Source organism: Orcinus orca, chromosome 8 (assembly GCF_937001465.1).
Source record: "Orcinus orca chromosome 8, mOrcOrc1.1, whole genome shotgun sequence".
Lineage (NCBI taxonomy): Eukaryota > Metazoa > Chordata > Mammalia > Artiodactyla > Delphinidae > Orcinus > Orcinus orca.
The window spans coordinates 52,418,916-52,436,566 of NC_064566.1; the positions used below are offsets into that span (position 1 = coordinate 52,418,916).

General features: G+C 40.0%; 1 protein-coding gene across 8 annotated transcripts in view; it reads right to left on the bottom strand.

Moving 5' to 3' along the window:
- The window catches only part of XRRA1 (X-ray radiation resistance associated 1), a 103,168-nt gene that overhangs the window by 50,098 nt on the left and 35,419 nt on the right, over positions 1 to 17,651 (bottom strand). For 2 of the 8 annotated variants that reach the window (XM_033405712.2, XM_033405716.2), the window contains 2 exons: positions 7,530 to 7,658; positions 6,557 to 6,774 (listed from right to left, as the gene is read on the bottom strand). The exons of 4 other annotated variants lie outside the window; for them this stretch is intronic. In XM_033405712.2, coding sequence (XP_033261603.1) covers positions 6,557 to 6,774; positions 7,530 to 7,658 — 347 coding nt within the window. Of the gene's footprint in view, positions 1 to 6,556; positions 6,775 to 7,529; positions 7,659 to 17,651 lie in introns of those variants that run through there. 2 more of the 8 variants (XM_033405718.2, XM_049713659.1) reach the window with 2 other exon arrangements.

The following is a 17,651-nucleotide window of genomic DNA, read 5'->3' on the forward strand; positions in this document are numbered from 1 at the left end:
ATAAGGCTCCCAGACTTCAGACAATACTACAAAGCTATAGTAATCAAAACAGCATGGTAAGGCACAAAAACAGACATATAAATCAATGGAACAGAATAGAGAGCCCAGAAATAAACCCACACACCTATGGTCAATTAATCTTTGACAAAGGAGGCAAGAACATACAATAGAGAAAAGAAAGTCTCTTTGGCAAATGGTGTTGGGAAAGCTGGACAGCCACATGTAAAGCAATGAAGTTAGAACACTCCCTCACACTATACACAAAAATAAACTTAAAATGACTTAAAGACTTAAATATAAGACATGACACCATAAAACTCCTAGAAGAGAACATAGGCAAAACATTCTCTGACATAAATCATAGCAAGGTTTTCTTAGGTCAGTCTTCCAAGTCAATAGAAATAAAAGCAAAAATAAACAAATGGGACCTAATCAAACTGCAAGCTTTTGCACAGCAAACGAAACCATAAAACAAAACAAAAAGACAACCTACAGAATGGGAGAAAATACTTGCAAATGATGCAACTGACAATGGGTTAATATCCACAATATACAAACAGCTCATACAACTCAATAACAAAAAATAAACAACCCAATCGAAAAAATGGGCAGAAGGCGTAAATAGACATTCTCCATTGAAGACATACAGGTGGCCAACAGGCACATGAAAAGATGTTCAACATTGCTAATTATTAGAGAAATGCAAATCAAAACTACAATGAGGTATCACCTCACACCAATCAGAAGGGCCATCATCTAAAAGTCTACAAATAATAAATGCTGGAGCAGGTGTGGAGAAAAGGGAACCCTTGTACACTGTTGGTAGGAATGTAAATTGGTGCAGCCACTATGGAAAACAGTATGGAGGTTCCTTAAAAAACTAAAAATGGAGTTACCATATGATACAGCAATCCCACTCTTGGGCATATATTCAGAAAAGATGAAAACTCTAATTCAAAGTGAAACATGCACCCTCAATGTTCATAGAAGCACTATTTACAATAGCCATGACATGGAAGCAACCTAAGTGTCCATAAACAGATGAATGGATAAAGAAGATGTGATACACACAAATAGAATACTACTCCGCCATAAAAAAAGAATGAAATAATGCCATTTGCAACAACACACACGGACCTACAGATTATACTAAGTGAAGTAAGTCAGACAGAGAAAGACAAATATATGATATCACTTATATGTGGAACCTAAAAAATAGTATAAATGAACTTAATTACAAAACAGAAACAGACTCAAAGATATAGAAAACAAACTCATGGTTACCAAAGGGGAAAAAGGGAGAGGCATAATTGGGAGTATGGGATTAACAGATGCATACCACTATATATAAAGTAGATAAACAACAAGGATTTACTGTATAGCGCAGGGAACTATTTTCCCTATCTTGTAATAAACTAAAATGGAAAAGAATCAGGAAAAAAGAATATAGATATATACATATATATGTATAACTGAATCACTCTGATGTACACCTGAAACTAATACAATATTGTAAATCAACTATATTTTAATTTAAAAAAGGAAAAAAAAGAATATATATTAAACGTTTAAAAAAGAAAATATACACTACTGATGATAGAAATAAATCAAAACATCAATAATCACAATGTGAGTTAAATTCTTCTATTAAAAAAAGACCCATATTGGGGAAAATAGGAGGGTTATATTGTTTTTAAGATATTACAAAATAAGTGTTCATATCAAACAAAATGGAGGCCCAGGCTGAGGCCAAAAGTATTAAGATAAGGTGGAGTATTTTACAGTGATTAAAAGATACAATGTACTAGGTAATAGTCATGATCCTCATAATGGAACTGAACCAATTTAATAATAAAAAGCGCCAGAAACACAGGAGATACTGACAAACCCACAATAGTGGTAAGAGACTTTAATATACCTGTTTCCAAAGTTAACGAACCAAGTAGACACAAAAATAATCTTGGGGAAAATCTGAATAACATAATTGTGCCAATTATTAAGCTATTATTTTTTACTGCCAAACCCACCCTTCTCTATTCTGCTTTGGGGTGTTGGAGCTGGGGTTCTGAAAACCATTCTTCTGCTTTGCCAGTTGCTTTCCTGTTAGACTCTGACAATAGGGGTTGGGCCTAGAGGAAGACTGCAAAGCTGGAAGAGGAAGAAGAGGCTTGCTTCCACCAGTCTGCTTCCCATGGGTTTCCCGACTGCTTGTGATATGAATGTCGCTGGAGTAATGTCACTTCATGAGAGTTTCAGCAAGTCTCTCCCCAGTAGCAGCTGAATCCAGTTTGCAGTTTTCCAACCTTTATAAACCAGCTTCAGGGATATCAGCACCAGCCAGTCAGTCTCCTCCTTGCAGAGATTTGGGGTCTCAGCTCCATGAGGCCCCTCTGAGCTCAGAGACACCAGCAGCCAAGCTCTAAAGGGCTTCTCTTCCAAGCTTCTGAATTTTAATAATTCCAACCTCTTCCCACAAAGGAAAACCCAGGCTCAGATGGCTTCATGGTGAATTCTTCCAAAATTTAAGGAAGATATAATCTCAATCTTATACAAACTTTCCCAAGCAACAGAAAAACAGTGAATATTTCTCCAAATGCATTTTATGAGGCAAACATAACTCTGACTGTAAATCCTGACAAGAACATTATAACAAAAGAAAATAATATACCCACATATCTCCTGAACATAGATTTTAAAATCCTTGACAAAATATCAATCAGCAAGTTAAATCATGACCAAGTGGGGTTTATCCTGGGAATGCAAGTCTGGTTCAACATTCAAAAATTGATATAAAATAAACAGGTGGGATTATATCAAACTAAAAAGCTTTTGCACAGCAAAGGGAACCATCAACAAAATGAAAAGACAACCTACTGAATGGGAGAACATATTTTTAAATTCTATATCTGGACAAGGGGTTACTATCCAAAAATATATTTTTAAAAAAACTCAGAAAACTCAATAGCAAAAAAACAAACAATCAAGAGGATATGAATAGACATCTTTCCAAAGAAGACATGAAAATGGCCTACAGGTACATGAAAATATGCTCAACATCACTAATCATCAAGGAGAAGCAAATCAAAACCACAATGAGATATTACCTCACACCTGTCAGAATGGCTGTTATCAAAAAGAAAAGAAATAACAAGTGTTGGCGAGGATGTGGAGAAAAGGGAACTGTTGTTCACTGTTGGTGGGAATGTAAACTGGTGCAGCTATTATGGAAAACAGTATGAGGTTCATCAAAAAAACAGAAAACAGAACTACAATATGATCCAGAAGTTCCACTTCTGGGTACTTACCCAAAGAAAATAAAATGCACCCTTATGTTCATTGCAGCATCATTTACAATAGCCAAGACACAGAAACAACCTAAGTGTCCATCGATGGACGAATGGATAAGGAAAATGTGATTTTATATATATGTACACACACACATATGTAAATTATTCAACCGTAAAAAAGAATGATACCTTGCCATTTGCAACAACATGGTTAGGCCCTGAAGGCATTATGTAAAGTGAAATAAGCCAGACAGAAAAAGATAAATACCATATGATCTCTCTTAAATGTGGAATCTAAAGAAAAACACAAAAACCAACCCAAACCAAAACAAAAAAATTGAGCTCATGGATATAAAGAACAGACTAGTGGCTGCCTGAGGCAGGGGGTGGGGGGTGGGCGAAATGGGTGAAAAGGTACAAACTCCCAGTTATATATGGGAATGTAATGAATATAGCACGGTGACTATAGTTAACAATACTGTATTGTGTATTTGAAAGTAGCTAGGAGAGTGGATCTTGAAAGTTCTCATTACATGAAAAAAATTTTTTTGTAACTAGGTATGGTGACAGATATTAACTGAACTTAAAAAAAAATCAATGTAATGAACCATATTAATAGATTAAAGAAAAATCACATGATTGTCTCAATAGATGCAGAAAAAGCATTTGACAAAATTCAATACCCATGCATAATAAAAACTGTCAGCAAACTAGGAAAACAAAGAAATTTCTTTAATCTGATAAAAGGCATTTACAAAAGTATCTACAGCTAACTCATAATTTTGAAATACTGAACAGTTTCCCCCTGAGGTTGGGAACAACACAAGGATGTCCACTATCACCACTTCTCTCAACATCGTACTAGAAGTCTTAGCCAGTGAAATAAAGAAATAAAAAGGCATAAGAGGCATAAGATTGGTAGAGAATAAATGAAATGGTCATTATCTGTAAACGTCATGATCGTGAACATAGGTAATCCGAAAGAACCTGCAAATGACTAAAAGTGATAAGTGAATTTAGAAAGGTTACTGGATACATATTCAATATTGGAAATGAAATATAAAAAAGCAATACCATTGATGATAGCATAAAGAAGACCAAATACCTAGGAATAAATCTAATGAAAGATACGCATAACCTTGCCATTGAAGCCTACAAAGCATTGTTGAGAAGAATTTTAAAAGATCTAAAAAATGGTAGGATATATTATTTTAATGAGGCAATTCTCTCCAAATTGGTCTGTAGGTTCAATGCAATTCCAATCAAAATCCTAGCAGGATTTTGTTTGGAAGTTGATAAGCTGATTCTAAAATTTGCATAGAATTTGCATACTGTTTGTATGCAAAGGTCTTACAATACCTGTAGCAATTTTGAAGAATAACATCACAGCTGTAGAATTTCACCATCAGTTGTCAAAGCTTGTTACAAAGCTACAGTCGTTTAGATACATACACTGTCACCGCCTTACCACAATGCCTCCCCAACAACTCAGTGGGGAAAATTATAGTCTTTTCAACAAATGGTGCTGGGTCAATCAGATATCCATATAGAAGAGTTAACTTTGACTCTACCTCACACTATATACAAAAATTAATTCTAGATAGATCATAGACCAAATGTAAAAACTAAAATAATCAAGCTTCTAGAAGGAAATATAGAAAAATATCTTCATGACTTGAGACATGCAAAAAAGTCTTGATCAGGAAATAGAAAGCACTAACTATAAAGATTGATGAATTGGATTTCATTAAAATTAAGAACTTCTGTTCACCAAAATTCACCAGTAATATGAAAAAGCAAGTCACAGACTGAGAAAAGATTTTTGTGATATATGGATCTACCAGGAACTTGTATCCAGGATACATAAAGGACTCAAATCAACAACAACAACAAAAAGGATACACAATCCAATTTAAATACAGCCAAGAGGCGAATAAGCACTTCCAAAAGAGGATATCAAAGTGACCAATAAACATATAAAAAGGTCTCAACATCATTAGTCACTTGAGAAATGCAAATCAAACCCACAATGAGATATCACTACCTATCTACCAAAACCAGTAAAATGAAAAAGACTGATGGTACCAAGTATTTGTGAGGATATGGAATAACTGGAAATCTCTTACATTAATATGGGATTGACAATTGCTACAACCCCACTGGAAAAGTATTTGGCAGTATCCACTAATGCTAAACAAATTTTACACTCTGAGGCTCAGCAATTCCACTCCTGGGTATATACCCAACAGAAGCAAGTGCTTATGTCCACCAAAACATGTGTAAAAAAAATGTTCACAGCAGCTTTATCCATAATAGCTCCCAAATAGAAATAACCAAAATGTCTATCAACAGTAAAAAGTGTAAATAAATTGTGGTATAAATGGAATAAATAAGAGAAGAAAAAAGAGTGAACCACTGACATAGGCAACAACATGAATGAATCACACAGATTTAACGTTGAGTGATACATGAATTTCAAATCAGGCGAAACTCATCTGTGTTGACAGAAGTCAGAAAAGTGGTTATTCTTAGAGGAGATACTGATTGGGAGGTTACCACATGGGATGTTGAAAACGTTCTATATTGTAATATGGGTGATAGTTAAAAGAGTATATATATGTAAAAACTCAAGCTCTGCACAAGATTTCTGTATTTTACTCTATGTAAATTATTCCTCAATTTAAAATAAATGTTAAGGAAAAACAGTGTGGTATTGGCACAGTAATAGAGAATTAATTAGATCAGTGGAGCAGAATATGTAATCCACAAATACACTCATGCATTAAAGGGATTTTGGTTTATAATAAAGGTAACGGTTCTTTCATTTTCTGCCTCCAAATGTTGCCATCTGGATGTGATTCTTGGGACTGTGGTAGCAACCTTGAGACCTCAGTGGGAACCAGCCTAAAAGAACAAGCAAGAAGGACAAGCAAGCAGGCCAAGGATGGAGAGGAGAGGATGGAAAGAGCCTGAGCCCCTTGAGAATATCCATGCACCCCAGAATTAACCATCTCTGGAAAGCCTTACTTCTCAGTTTCTCGTTATTTGAGATAAAAAGGAAAAAATCCACTTGTAACTGGGTTGTAAAAGCATCTTGACTGACAGAACCAGTTAGGAAGTTATACAAATAGTTCATGTAGGACTGCGATCTCCCCTGGCTTAGCAGTTGAAAAGCAGCAGCTCCCCAGGGAGCCACAGACTCTCAGAATAAACTCTTGGAAGCTTATCACACCATGGGTCTAGCATCTGCAACAAGTGGTATCACTAACCTGTCCGGTCAACATCCTTTTTCATGGGCAGTACAGTATAATCCAGTTGGTCATCCGAGGCCTCAAATATCCACGACTTGGGCTGCAGCATAGATTGGGGCTCTTTCCTGGGACTCCCCCTGCCTCCAACCCAGTCTCCAGACCCATCTCGGAGCTGAACCTGCTGTAGGTACGGGATCCGGAAAATCTTGTTTTGGTCCAGGCTTAACTTCTTCAGTCTTCAATTAAGGAAAGTGAATACAGAATCACAGCAGTAATGATACCTCAGGGACATTTACCAAGCAACTTTAGGGAAAGAACATGGAATCAGGCTTTGACAGTTACTCCTCTTGGGTGACCTTGAGCCAGTGACTTACCCTCTCTGGGCCTCAATGTCCCTATCTCTAAAATGGGGATAGTATTTATTAACCTTTCAAGGGTCTTGTGAAGATTAAATGAGACAATATGTAAATGCTGCCACAAAGTAGTGTTCAGTAAATGGTATTTGAATCCAAAGTAAATTTTCCAGGGATCTAAAACTTAAGCATTTAAATGCCAGCATTTCATTACTTTAACCAAATATAGTCAGCCCTCCATATCTGTGGGTTCTACGTTAGTTGAATCTGTGGACACAAAACCCAGATACAGAGGGCCAACTACAGGTAGAGCTCAGAGTTTAACTTACCTTTCTGATTCTCTTTTTTTTTTTTTTTTGGCTCCTCTATTAGGGTCAGGATCCCATATCTCCTCCTACCCTCCTTTCTCTTTACTGCTTCTAATCCAGTCACATCATCAGAAATATCTTTACTGATGCCTCACTTTTTGGCTTGAGCTAAAGCTCAGAGGGGAGATGACTTACTCATGGCCACACAGCAGAGATAAGTGATGGAGCTGGGATTTAAACCCAGGCATTTTGGCTTCCAGAGCAGCACTCAAGGTGTGAGAAAGGCTGGGGGTTATAGAGGGCCCTGTAGAGAGAGGTTTCTAGCTTTACCTCCTGAGCCCGGCCAGGCTGGCAAAGCAATTGGGGTTGGAGAGTTTGTTGTCATCCAGCATCAGTGTCTCTAGCGCCGGGAACCTCAGGATGTACCTCTTGCTGGTCAGCGATGTTACATATGCCTCCCTGGGGGTGCAAAGACCTTGGGTAATGAACAAGGGCAGGGGACAAGCTCTACCACTCCCAGGAAGAAATGGAGGATAGGAAATCAATCAAGAGGCCTAACCAGCTTGGGAACTACTCTACTGCCCAAGAGTGGTCTCCGCAGTGAGGGACCAAAAGGTGTAATTCCCTCTTCAACTGACCCCCTTCCCCAAACCCCACTCACACATACAATCTTTTGTATGGAGAAAGGTTGCACATATTCACTGATGGACTCAGTGAGACCAGTTTGCAGCAGGATGGAGGGGCACTAGTAATGTTCATGGAAAACACCAGGGTGACAGAGTTAGCGGAAGCATTCTGTAGGAACAACACTACACAATTTTGGGTCAGGGCAGACTCCCAAGTATGCTGTGTCACCCCAAGCAGTGGTAACCATGGAAGTACCAGGAGACAATGCCCTTGGCAGAGATTAAGTGGGGTAAGGTACGATGGATGAAGGGCACCATCCCTAGCCACAGTGAGGCTCTCCTCTAAAGTGACTTGGTAAAGTGCACACATCAGTATGGAATTGGGAAGTCTTTTCTTAAATTCAAACTCTCTGAGGATTCCCAGAAACACTTGAGAGTGGGATTTAACAGGCTGAGGTCCTGAATCACACAGGTGGGGCAGGAAGTGGTGGCATCATTGATGGTGGTATACCATCAATGATGTGACCTCATTTGTGTCCCCAGGTGGATGAGGCCTAGGTATTTATTTTTAAGCACATGAAAGGCAGATGACTCACATCGTGTTTTCATTCCTCCCTCCAACTCCATCCTCTGTATACACGAAAACACATAGGGATATCCAGTCACAAAACACACATACACGTATGTAAATCACAGATGTGCCTACAATAAGAGGACAGGAAAGCAGCCTTTCTTCTGAGCCTACTGCATTCCTGGAATTGTTAGCTGTTTTATACATGTCATCTTAGAATAGCACTGAGAAGGACTGGTGTTATCCATCTCCTTTTCAGATGAAGAAATTCAAACTCAGAGTCCCTTGCCCAAAATCTCACAGCCAGAAAGTGGTAGAGCTCAAACTCAACTCCAAACCCCAGGCCCTTTCCACAGCAGTACCCGCCTCTCACATCACATCTTCAAGCTCTCTGTGGATTAAAGGGTGGGGAAGTGGAACGATAGCTGTTGGCTGGGCTGGAGAGAACTTGACAAAGGTAGGCAATGAGTTCAAAAGTCCAAAAGGACGGTAAGAGTACACCTAAAGGCAGGAATATCTCAAAGATGAATTTCAAGACAGCATATAGCCAGCCGTGTAGTCATTCATTCATTCATTCACATTCATGAATTTCTTCAACACGTATTTGTGGAGCCAGGGACTGGGAATACAAAGAGAAAAGGAACACATCCCCCTCTCAAGGTGCTTATTAGAGTCTCGTGGAGGAGGGGGATGCACAGCACACAGTGAGACAAATGCCACAGCAGAGGCAGGCATGAAGCGTGATGGGAGTCACCGACCCCGGTGTGGAGGACTCAGGGAAGGCAGTGTTTAAGCTAAACCATGAAGAATGGAGCGGGAGGGAATTCCCTGGCAGTCCAGCGGGTAAGGGTTAAGACTCCATGCTCTCACTGCTGAGGGCCTGGGTTTGATCTCTGGTTGGGAAACTAAAATCCCATAAGCTGCATGGCGTGGCCGAAAAAAAAAAAAAGAATGGAGAGGGAGTTTGCCATGTTCTTAAGAACTGCGAGAGAGGGAGAGGAACCGGAGAAAAATCATTGCTTTGTGGCTGGAGCTGTAATATTTTTAGGAGCTCTGGCCAGTCATGTGTAGCCCATCACGGGGCCCAGAGAGAGACAGGTGCTCACCTGTAAAGACAAATGGAGCGAGTCACAGAGACGAGCATATGTGAAAGCTGAGAGACAGAACTTCTGGGCTCTTCCACAATGCTCAGGACCTACATTCAGTATGTCCCTAAGGCATGGCTGTTAGATGCCCCATTGTTCTTAGAGTAAATTCCTCCTTTTTTGTTACTCTAATATTGATGGATTTCTGTAGATTATAACCATGATAGTTCTGACTAAAAAAAAGGCAAAGGTCAGATATGGTTTCCGAAAGAGCCCTGGCAAGGTGTGGGGGAAGAGGCTTCAAAGGCCAAAGACCAGAGAAACTCAACAGAGAAGGAAAGAAGCCTTTAGTTCATGGTACTTTTCCGGGTCATGGATGACTTTTCCTCTTCCTGAAAGGACCAACTTTCATACACTGACATTTTAATCTACCTGAAAGCAATTACAGGACAGTGCCCAGAAGCTCTGTTGATTTATAAATAACTGGCCAATCTTTATTTTACTCCAGTGGAATATGAAACAGCTAAGAAATAAGCCTTCAAAAAATTCCTCTTAAGCCCTGAAACAAACCTTTTTAAAGTTCAACTCTAATTATAACATAGAGAAGTTTCATTCTGTCTCTAAAATAGATGTCTTAAAATAGGGGGGCCATCAATAGGTAGGTGAGGAAGACAAGATGCAAAGCTTCACAGGAAAGCATCAGACTCCCTCAGTGAGCCCTTCCTGTGGCAGTTTTGGGAGAAGAGCTTTTTGAAGTGGCAGGCGTCTGTCAGTAATGGAGAAACCGAGGTTTCCAGCTGTTCAGAGTAGTGCTATTTTTATTATACCTTCTCTTGGCAAAAGGAATTGATACGATTTAAAATCTGATAGCTTTTTTTTTTTCTTTTCGGTACGCGGGCTTCTCACTGTTGTGGCCTCTCCCGTTGCGGAGCACAGGCTCCAGACGCACAGGCTCAGCGGCCATGGCTCACGGGCCCAGCCACTCCGCGGCATGTGGGATCTTCCCGGACTGGGGCACGAACCCGTGTCCCCTGCATCGGCAGGCAGACTCTCAACCACTGCCCTACCAGGGAAGTCCCTAAAATCTGATAGCTTTAATGGAATTTTTTAGCAGGTAGAAGTATGCCCCAGTGGTTGGATTCCCATTCAGGAATGGGAACTCATGTCCCATTTTAGAAAAAGCGTAGGAGTGGGGATCAGAGGCCCTGGGCTCTGGTTCTGGTGGTGCTGCTGCTTTGCTTGCTGTGTGATTTCTAGTTGGTGTCAAGCATCTCTGGGCCTAGTCAGTTCCTCCCTCTATCTATATGATGGAAAAGGATTTCTTTTACTTTACATTGTAAGACTTTGGATTAGGCTAAAATTATTGTTCAACAGACTAGACCAAGGACTATAGCAAACAAGACGAAATTTAGCAAACACTAATGTTTGTTCAAATTCAGTTCAGCCTCTGTGATAAGATACAGAAAACCCACCATGCAAACACAGGATGCGGGAGACATGGCTTAACAGCTTACTTGTGTAAGAAAGGACTTACAATGTGGCTGCTAAAAGCTAGTGCTTCTTTCAAGTGGCATTATTAGGAAGATAGTGATGAGAAAAAAGGAGGTCACACTGCCCCTCTGCTCCGTGCTGGTCAAGCCTGAGAGCCGACTCTTGAGGTCCAAGGGGGAAAGGGAATAGGCCTAATGGGAGAGGCAAAGTATCAGCTGTCAGTCAAAACAAGTAAGAGAGCAGTCTAAAGATGGAGTAGGTCAAATATGATTCCCCTAACTCACCCAGACAGACCATGATCTACCCGGAAATGGAGATATAAATAGTTCAGAGTAGATGAGGTATGTTGTGAAATGGAAAAAAGGAGAACAGAGGATGGAGAAGTAGGCAGAGTCAAGTAGTGAAAAGCCTTGTAATCAATGTTAATGGAGTTTAGAATGTTGGGAAGCTGCTGAAGGACTTTAAGCAGGGCGGTGATAGAATCAGATGTGCATTTTAGAAACATCACTCTGGCTGATGGTGAGGATGGACTGGGAGGTGAGAAACTGGAGACTGAGACCAAACAGGAGGGTAACAGAAAAGGGCAAGTTTAAGAAAAATTTAGGAAGTACAATTCACAGAATCTGGCGACTGAATGGATGTGCAAGGTGAGGAAGGAAAGAATTCAGGCTGCTGACCGTGTTTCTAGCCTGCACAACTGCACAGCAGATGAAGAGCAGTGCCCACCACTGAGGACAGGGACGCAGGAGGAGGAGATGTTGGCATGAGCATGTGTCTGATGAGTTTGGTATGATAAGCAGGATACGTACGCGTATAGCTCAGAAGACAGAAGTGAAGTAGAGAAATAACTAAGACTTGGGAAGGGATGAGACCACTAAGAAAGACTGTAAAGATTAAGAAAAACGGTGGGTTGAGAGTGGACAATGGGGGACCACCAAGATTTAAGAGATTGGCAGAAAAGGGGAATCCATAGAGCATACTGAGTGTGGACAGGTGTGCAGGGAGGAAATGACAATAGTAGTTGTCTGGAGTCTCATCGCTTTCAAAGCATAATTATTTCAGTTGATACTCTGATGTAAGCAGGAGTACATTTATTCTCCTTTTCTTATATGTAAAGAACTAGGAAGTGCAGAGTGGTGGAGACTTGCCTTATTTTATGTGATAAGACTTTCCACTTGAAAACAACTAGAATGATGAATAAAGTATAAAAAGAAAAAAGACCCATCATTTAGAGCTACCATATGATCCAGTAATCCTGCTCTTGGGCATATATCCAGAGAAAAACCATACTTTGGAAAGATACATGCACCCCAATGTTCATTGCAGCACTATTTACAACAGCCAGGACATGGAAGAAACCTAAATATCCATCGACAGATAAATGGATAAAAAAGGTGTGGTACATATATACAATGGAATATTACTCAGCTATAGAAAAGAACAAAATAATGCCATTTGCAGCAACATGGATGGACCTAGAGATTGCCATACTGAGTGAAGTACGTCAGAGAAAGACAAATATCATATGATATCACTTATATGTGGAATCTAAAAAAAGAGTACAAATAAACTTATTTACAAAACAGAAACAGAGTCACAGATGGCGAAACAAACTTATGGTTACCAAGGGGGAAAGGAGGGGGGAGGGATAAATTGGGAGATTGGGCTTGACATATACACACTACTATATGTAAAATAGATAACTAATAAGGACCTACTGCATAGCACAGGGAACTCTACTCAATACTCTGTAATGACCTATATGGGGAAAGAATCTAAAAAAGAGTGGTATGTGTATACATATAACTGATTCACTTTGTGGTACACCTGAAACTAACACAACATTGTAAATCAACTATACTCCAATAAAAATTTTAAAAATAAATAAATAAAACCATGTAAGAGATGCAAAGACAGTAAGGAAGTAGTGTGCCAAAATCTAAAACTCCAGAGACAGAAACTGAGCACAAGAAGACACTTTTGCCTTAAGGATATTTGCTGATCTTATACAAAGGCAGGCATGTAATTGGAGACGCCCCACATGAATCTGGGATCCTAAAGAGAGGTACCCTCAGGAGAGAGTGAACCAGAACTAAACCCATTCCCCTCATCCCACAACCAGGGGAAAACTGCCTTGGAGTGAACAGAGAAGGGGAGGGGCGAGGGCAGGCTGGTCCTCTTGAAAACTCTAGCCCAAATTTGGATTGTCAGAGTGTTTCCTAAAATATCCAGCTAGTTTAGTTTATTTTAAAATGGTTCCATACCAGGCACCTAGGCACCTGGCCAAAATAAATGGAAAAGCTTTGGGTCGTGCAGACTAAATAACATGAGGCAACTCTCCCCTAAGTATAAATTCTAAAATCCAGACAAAATAGATACATTAAAAATAATCTTCTTTAAGACATCTGGGAACTAACAAGCTGTGAAAAGTTGGGGGACCAAGATTTAGAAGAAGGAGGAAACCCAAAGGGATTCATGTACCATTTGGGGCCACTTTTCCCCTATGGCTCCCTGCTAACTACAGAAGTGGATGAGAGGCTAAGAAGCTGAGCAGAGATTCTGACAACCTTGTTAGCCCAGGAGGCCAAAAATTGGAGTCCAGGGTGTGCCACAGAAAGGGAGCCCTAATCAACTGCCCCTGTTTTAAGTTAGGGCAGTGGAGGACTAAATCGTAGGAAGAAGTGTGAACTAGAAACAGTGTGTTCCTTGCAGGGATTGAAGACTAGCTTCAACCAACTTCAATTTCTGTAAATGAATTAACACGATTTGGAATTATTGGTGATCTATATAACCAAAAACTCTAGATCTGGTGAGAAAAAAAAAGTGATTTGAGTTGCCCGAAGGGAGAGTCATGGTCTCTCATTCAGTTCCTGACTATTTACATTTAAATTAAAACTAATTAAACTTAATAAAATGAAATATTCAGCTCCTCAGTCACACTAACCACATTTCAAGTGCTCAATATGACTAGTGGCTACCATACTGGACAATGCAGATATAGAACATTTCCAACATTACAGAAAGTTCTAATGAACAATGCTTTCAAGAATTACTAGTTACTAGAAAATATCTACAGATTGGTGTTAATGTCTGGGGATATGAAAGGCATGGGTGGCCCACCATGCAAAGTGGGGGATTGTGAAGATCTGATGGGAGAATGGAAATTTAGCCTGTGAATGGACCCAGTGAAGTCACAAACCTAATGTGTGGTTATATCCCCAGTTCCTGAATGTATAAACAGACATACTAAGCAACTGACAGAATAACCACACTTGTTTTACTGACCAAAAAAGCAAGGGCTATTATAATAGGAGGGGCCAAACCGAAGCCCTAGGAATTTTGCTTCCAAAACAGTAAACCAAAAATAATTCCACAACCCAGAGGTAATTGCAGAGATTACTGCAAACACTAAACACTGGAACGGGATAAGGATAATGAGTCCTATGACATCCCTGTTTAACTTGTTTATTTGGCTTGTACAGAAGACGGGTCTTGAGTAATTACTGTAGATTACTATCAACTCAATCAAGTGGTGATTCCAATTTCAGCTGCTGTTCCATATGTAGACTCTTCTAACTGTAGCACATTAACACAGCCCCTAACACTTGTGATACAGCTAAGGACATGCCAGATGTTTCTTTCTCTTTATCAATGAACAAGAACTACCAGAAGCCATATGCTCTCGCCTGACAGGGACAGCAGTATACCTTTGTTCTCTTCTTTGGGGGCTACATCAACTCTTTAGCCCTATTATAATCTATTGCACAGGGATCTTGATTATTTTGGTATTCCACAGAACACCATGTTGATTGGAGCTGATGGGCAGGAAATTCAAATACCTCAGATGCCTCAGTATGGAGTGTGCCACAGGATGGAGGTAAACCTTGTAAAAATTCAAGGAACTGACACCTTGATTAATTTCCTTGATGTCCCGGTATCTGGAGCATGTTGGAATATACCTCCAATGTGAAAGACACCTTTCACCACCTGCTACTAAGAAAAAGGCACAAAGCTTTGTTGGCCTTTTCTGATTTGGGCAGCTACGCATAAAACATTTGTGCTATTCTGCTCCATTTACTGAGGCTGCCAGTTTTGTGTGGGATCCAGAGCAAGGCAAGGCTCTGCAACAAGTCCAACTGCCATGCAAGCTGCTTTTTGGGCATTATATCTTTGGCCAAGGGTATTGGGTGTTATTACTCGGTAGGTCCAGCTGTGCTGTAAATGTCTTAAGGCTGCATAGATAGGGTTACCATACATCCTGGTTTTCAAGGACAGTCTGAGTTTTCACCTGTTATCCCAAAATAATTAATAGTGGTACTTTTCCCCCTCAACTATGTCTTGGTTTGGATGATAAATTAATGGTTGCTCATTCTATGAATAGAGCCTTTTAAAGGCACCAATTACAGAAACATTTTTGAGCAAAGTTATGCTCTATTCTGCAGACAACTATTTTCCTTATGAAAAACAGTTTCTGGCTTACTACTGCATGTTGGTAGAGACTGAACACCTGACCATGGGACACCAAGGCGACCATGCCTCCTGAGCTGTTCAACATGAACTGAATGTGCAGAACTCCCTCATCAAATGAAAGCAACATTGGAGATCAGGCTCAAGCAAACCTGGAAAAGTTGCATGAACTAATATTGCTTAGACTCCTGTGATACCTACTCCTGCTGTACTGTTACTTCTCCATCAACCCATAACAAACGTCCTATGACCACTGGGTATAGGAGAAAAATCTGCAGCTAGGTTTACAAATGATTTTGCATGATATGCTGATACTAACCAAAACCAGACTGTTGCAGGATTATAACTCCATACAAAGGTGGCTCTGAAAGACAGGGGAGGAGAAATCCTCCTAATATGTAAAACCTAGAGCAACATATCCAATTGTTCATTTTCCTTGGTTGGCGAGATAGCCAGAAGTACAGGTCTATGCTGATTCATGGGCAGTGGTTTAGCTGAAGAGTCAAAGTTTGGAAAAAATAATGTAAAACTGCTGACAGGGAGGTCTGAGGGGAAATCATGTGAACAGACCTCTCAGGATGAAAAGGATGTGTAAGGACTATTTCTATCCCATGTGAATGCTCCCAAAGACTTCCACTGCAGAGGAGACTCTCAGTGATCAGGTGGACAAGATGACCCATTCCATGAATGTCAGCTGGATACCCTGGTGCTTGCAAAATGGCCTTGGCAGCAGGGAAGGAGGCTACACACTCACCCTCAACAAAGCACATCTGCCTACCACCCCTGCCGAGCACCCGCAGAGGCCAATGCTGAGCCCCTAACATGGCACCATTTCTGGGAGGATTAGCCAGTCACCCAGTAGGAGGATGACTACAGTGCACACCTGCCTTCATAAAAAGGGCAGTGATTTTTTTTCTTACTGAAATAAATATGTATTTGAGATATGGATTTTCCATCCCTGACCACAATGTTCTGCCAGCATCACAATCTGTGGACTTCAAGAATGTCTTATTCATTATTCTGGTAGCGCATATAACATTGCTTCTAACCATGGAACACAATTCATGGCAAAGAAGTACAAGAATGGGCTCACATACATGGAGTTTAATTTTTTACCATATACTCCATCACGCAGAAGTAGCTGACCTAATAGAATGTCAAGATAGTCTTTTGACAACTTATTTATTGCACTAGCTAGCAAACTACCCACTGTGAGGTTTGGGTGTGGACTTACAGGATGGAGTGTCACACAAACTAGCAACCAAGACTGATGCTGTTTTTCTCACAACCAGAGCATAAGGGCCTAGGAATGAATGAATGAAAATGAAAGCAGCTCCTCTTATAATTATACACAACAATCCACTTGCAGCTTGTAATTCCTGCAGCTTTTAGCTCTTGAGTTAGAGGTTTTAGTTTCCTAGGGAGGAATACTTTTACAGGGGACACAAGAATAGTTCCACTTAACTGGAAATTAAGTTCACTACTGGCCACTTGGTCTGCTCATTCCACTGAATCAACAGGCAGGAAAACAGGGGTTTATGATATTGGCTAGGTGACTGATATTGACTATCAACAATAGGTATGACGGCTGCTATACCTTGAGGGTAAAAAGGAATATGTTTGGAATCCAGGGAATTATCTGGTGTTCTTTTTTTTATCATCTTTAATTTCTTTCATCAGTATCTTATAGTTTTCTGCAAACAGGTCTTTTGTCTCCCTAGGTAGATTTATTCCTAGGTATTTTATTCTTTTTGTTGCAATGGTAAATGGGAGTGTTTCCTTAATATCTCTTTCAGATTGTTCATCATTAGTATATAGGAATGCAAGAGATTTCTGTCCATTAATTTTGTATCCTGCAACTTTACCAAATTCATTGATTAGCTCTAGTAGTTTTCTGGCGGCATCTTTAGGATTCTCTATGTATAGTATCGTGTCATCTGCAAACAGTGACAGTTTTACTTCTTCTTTTCCAATTTGTATTCCTTTTATTTCTTTTTCTTCTCTGATTGCCGTGGCTAGGACTTCCAAAACTATGTTGAATAAGCGTGGCGAGAGTGGACATCCTTGTCTTGTTCCTGATCTTTGACGAAATGCTTTCAGTTTTTCACCATTGAGAATGATGTTTGCTGTGGGTTTGTCGTATATGGCCTTTATTATGTTGACGTAGGTTCCCTCTATGCCCACTTTCTGGAGAGTTTTTATCCCTCTATGC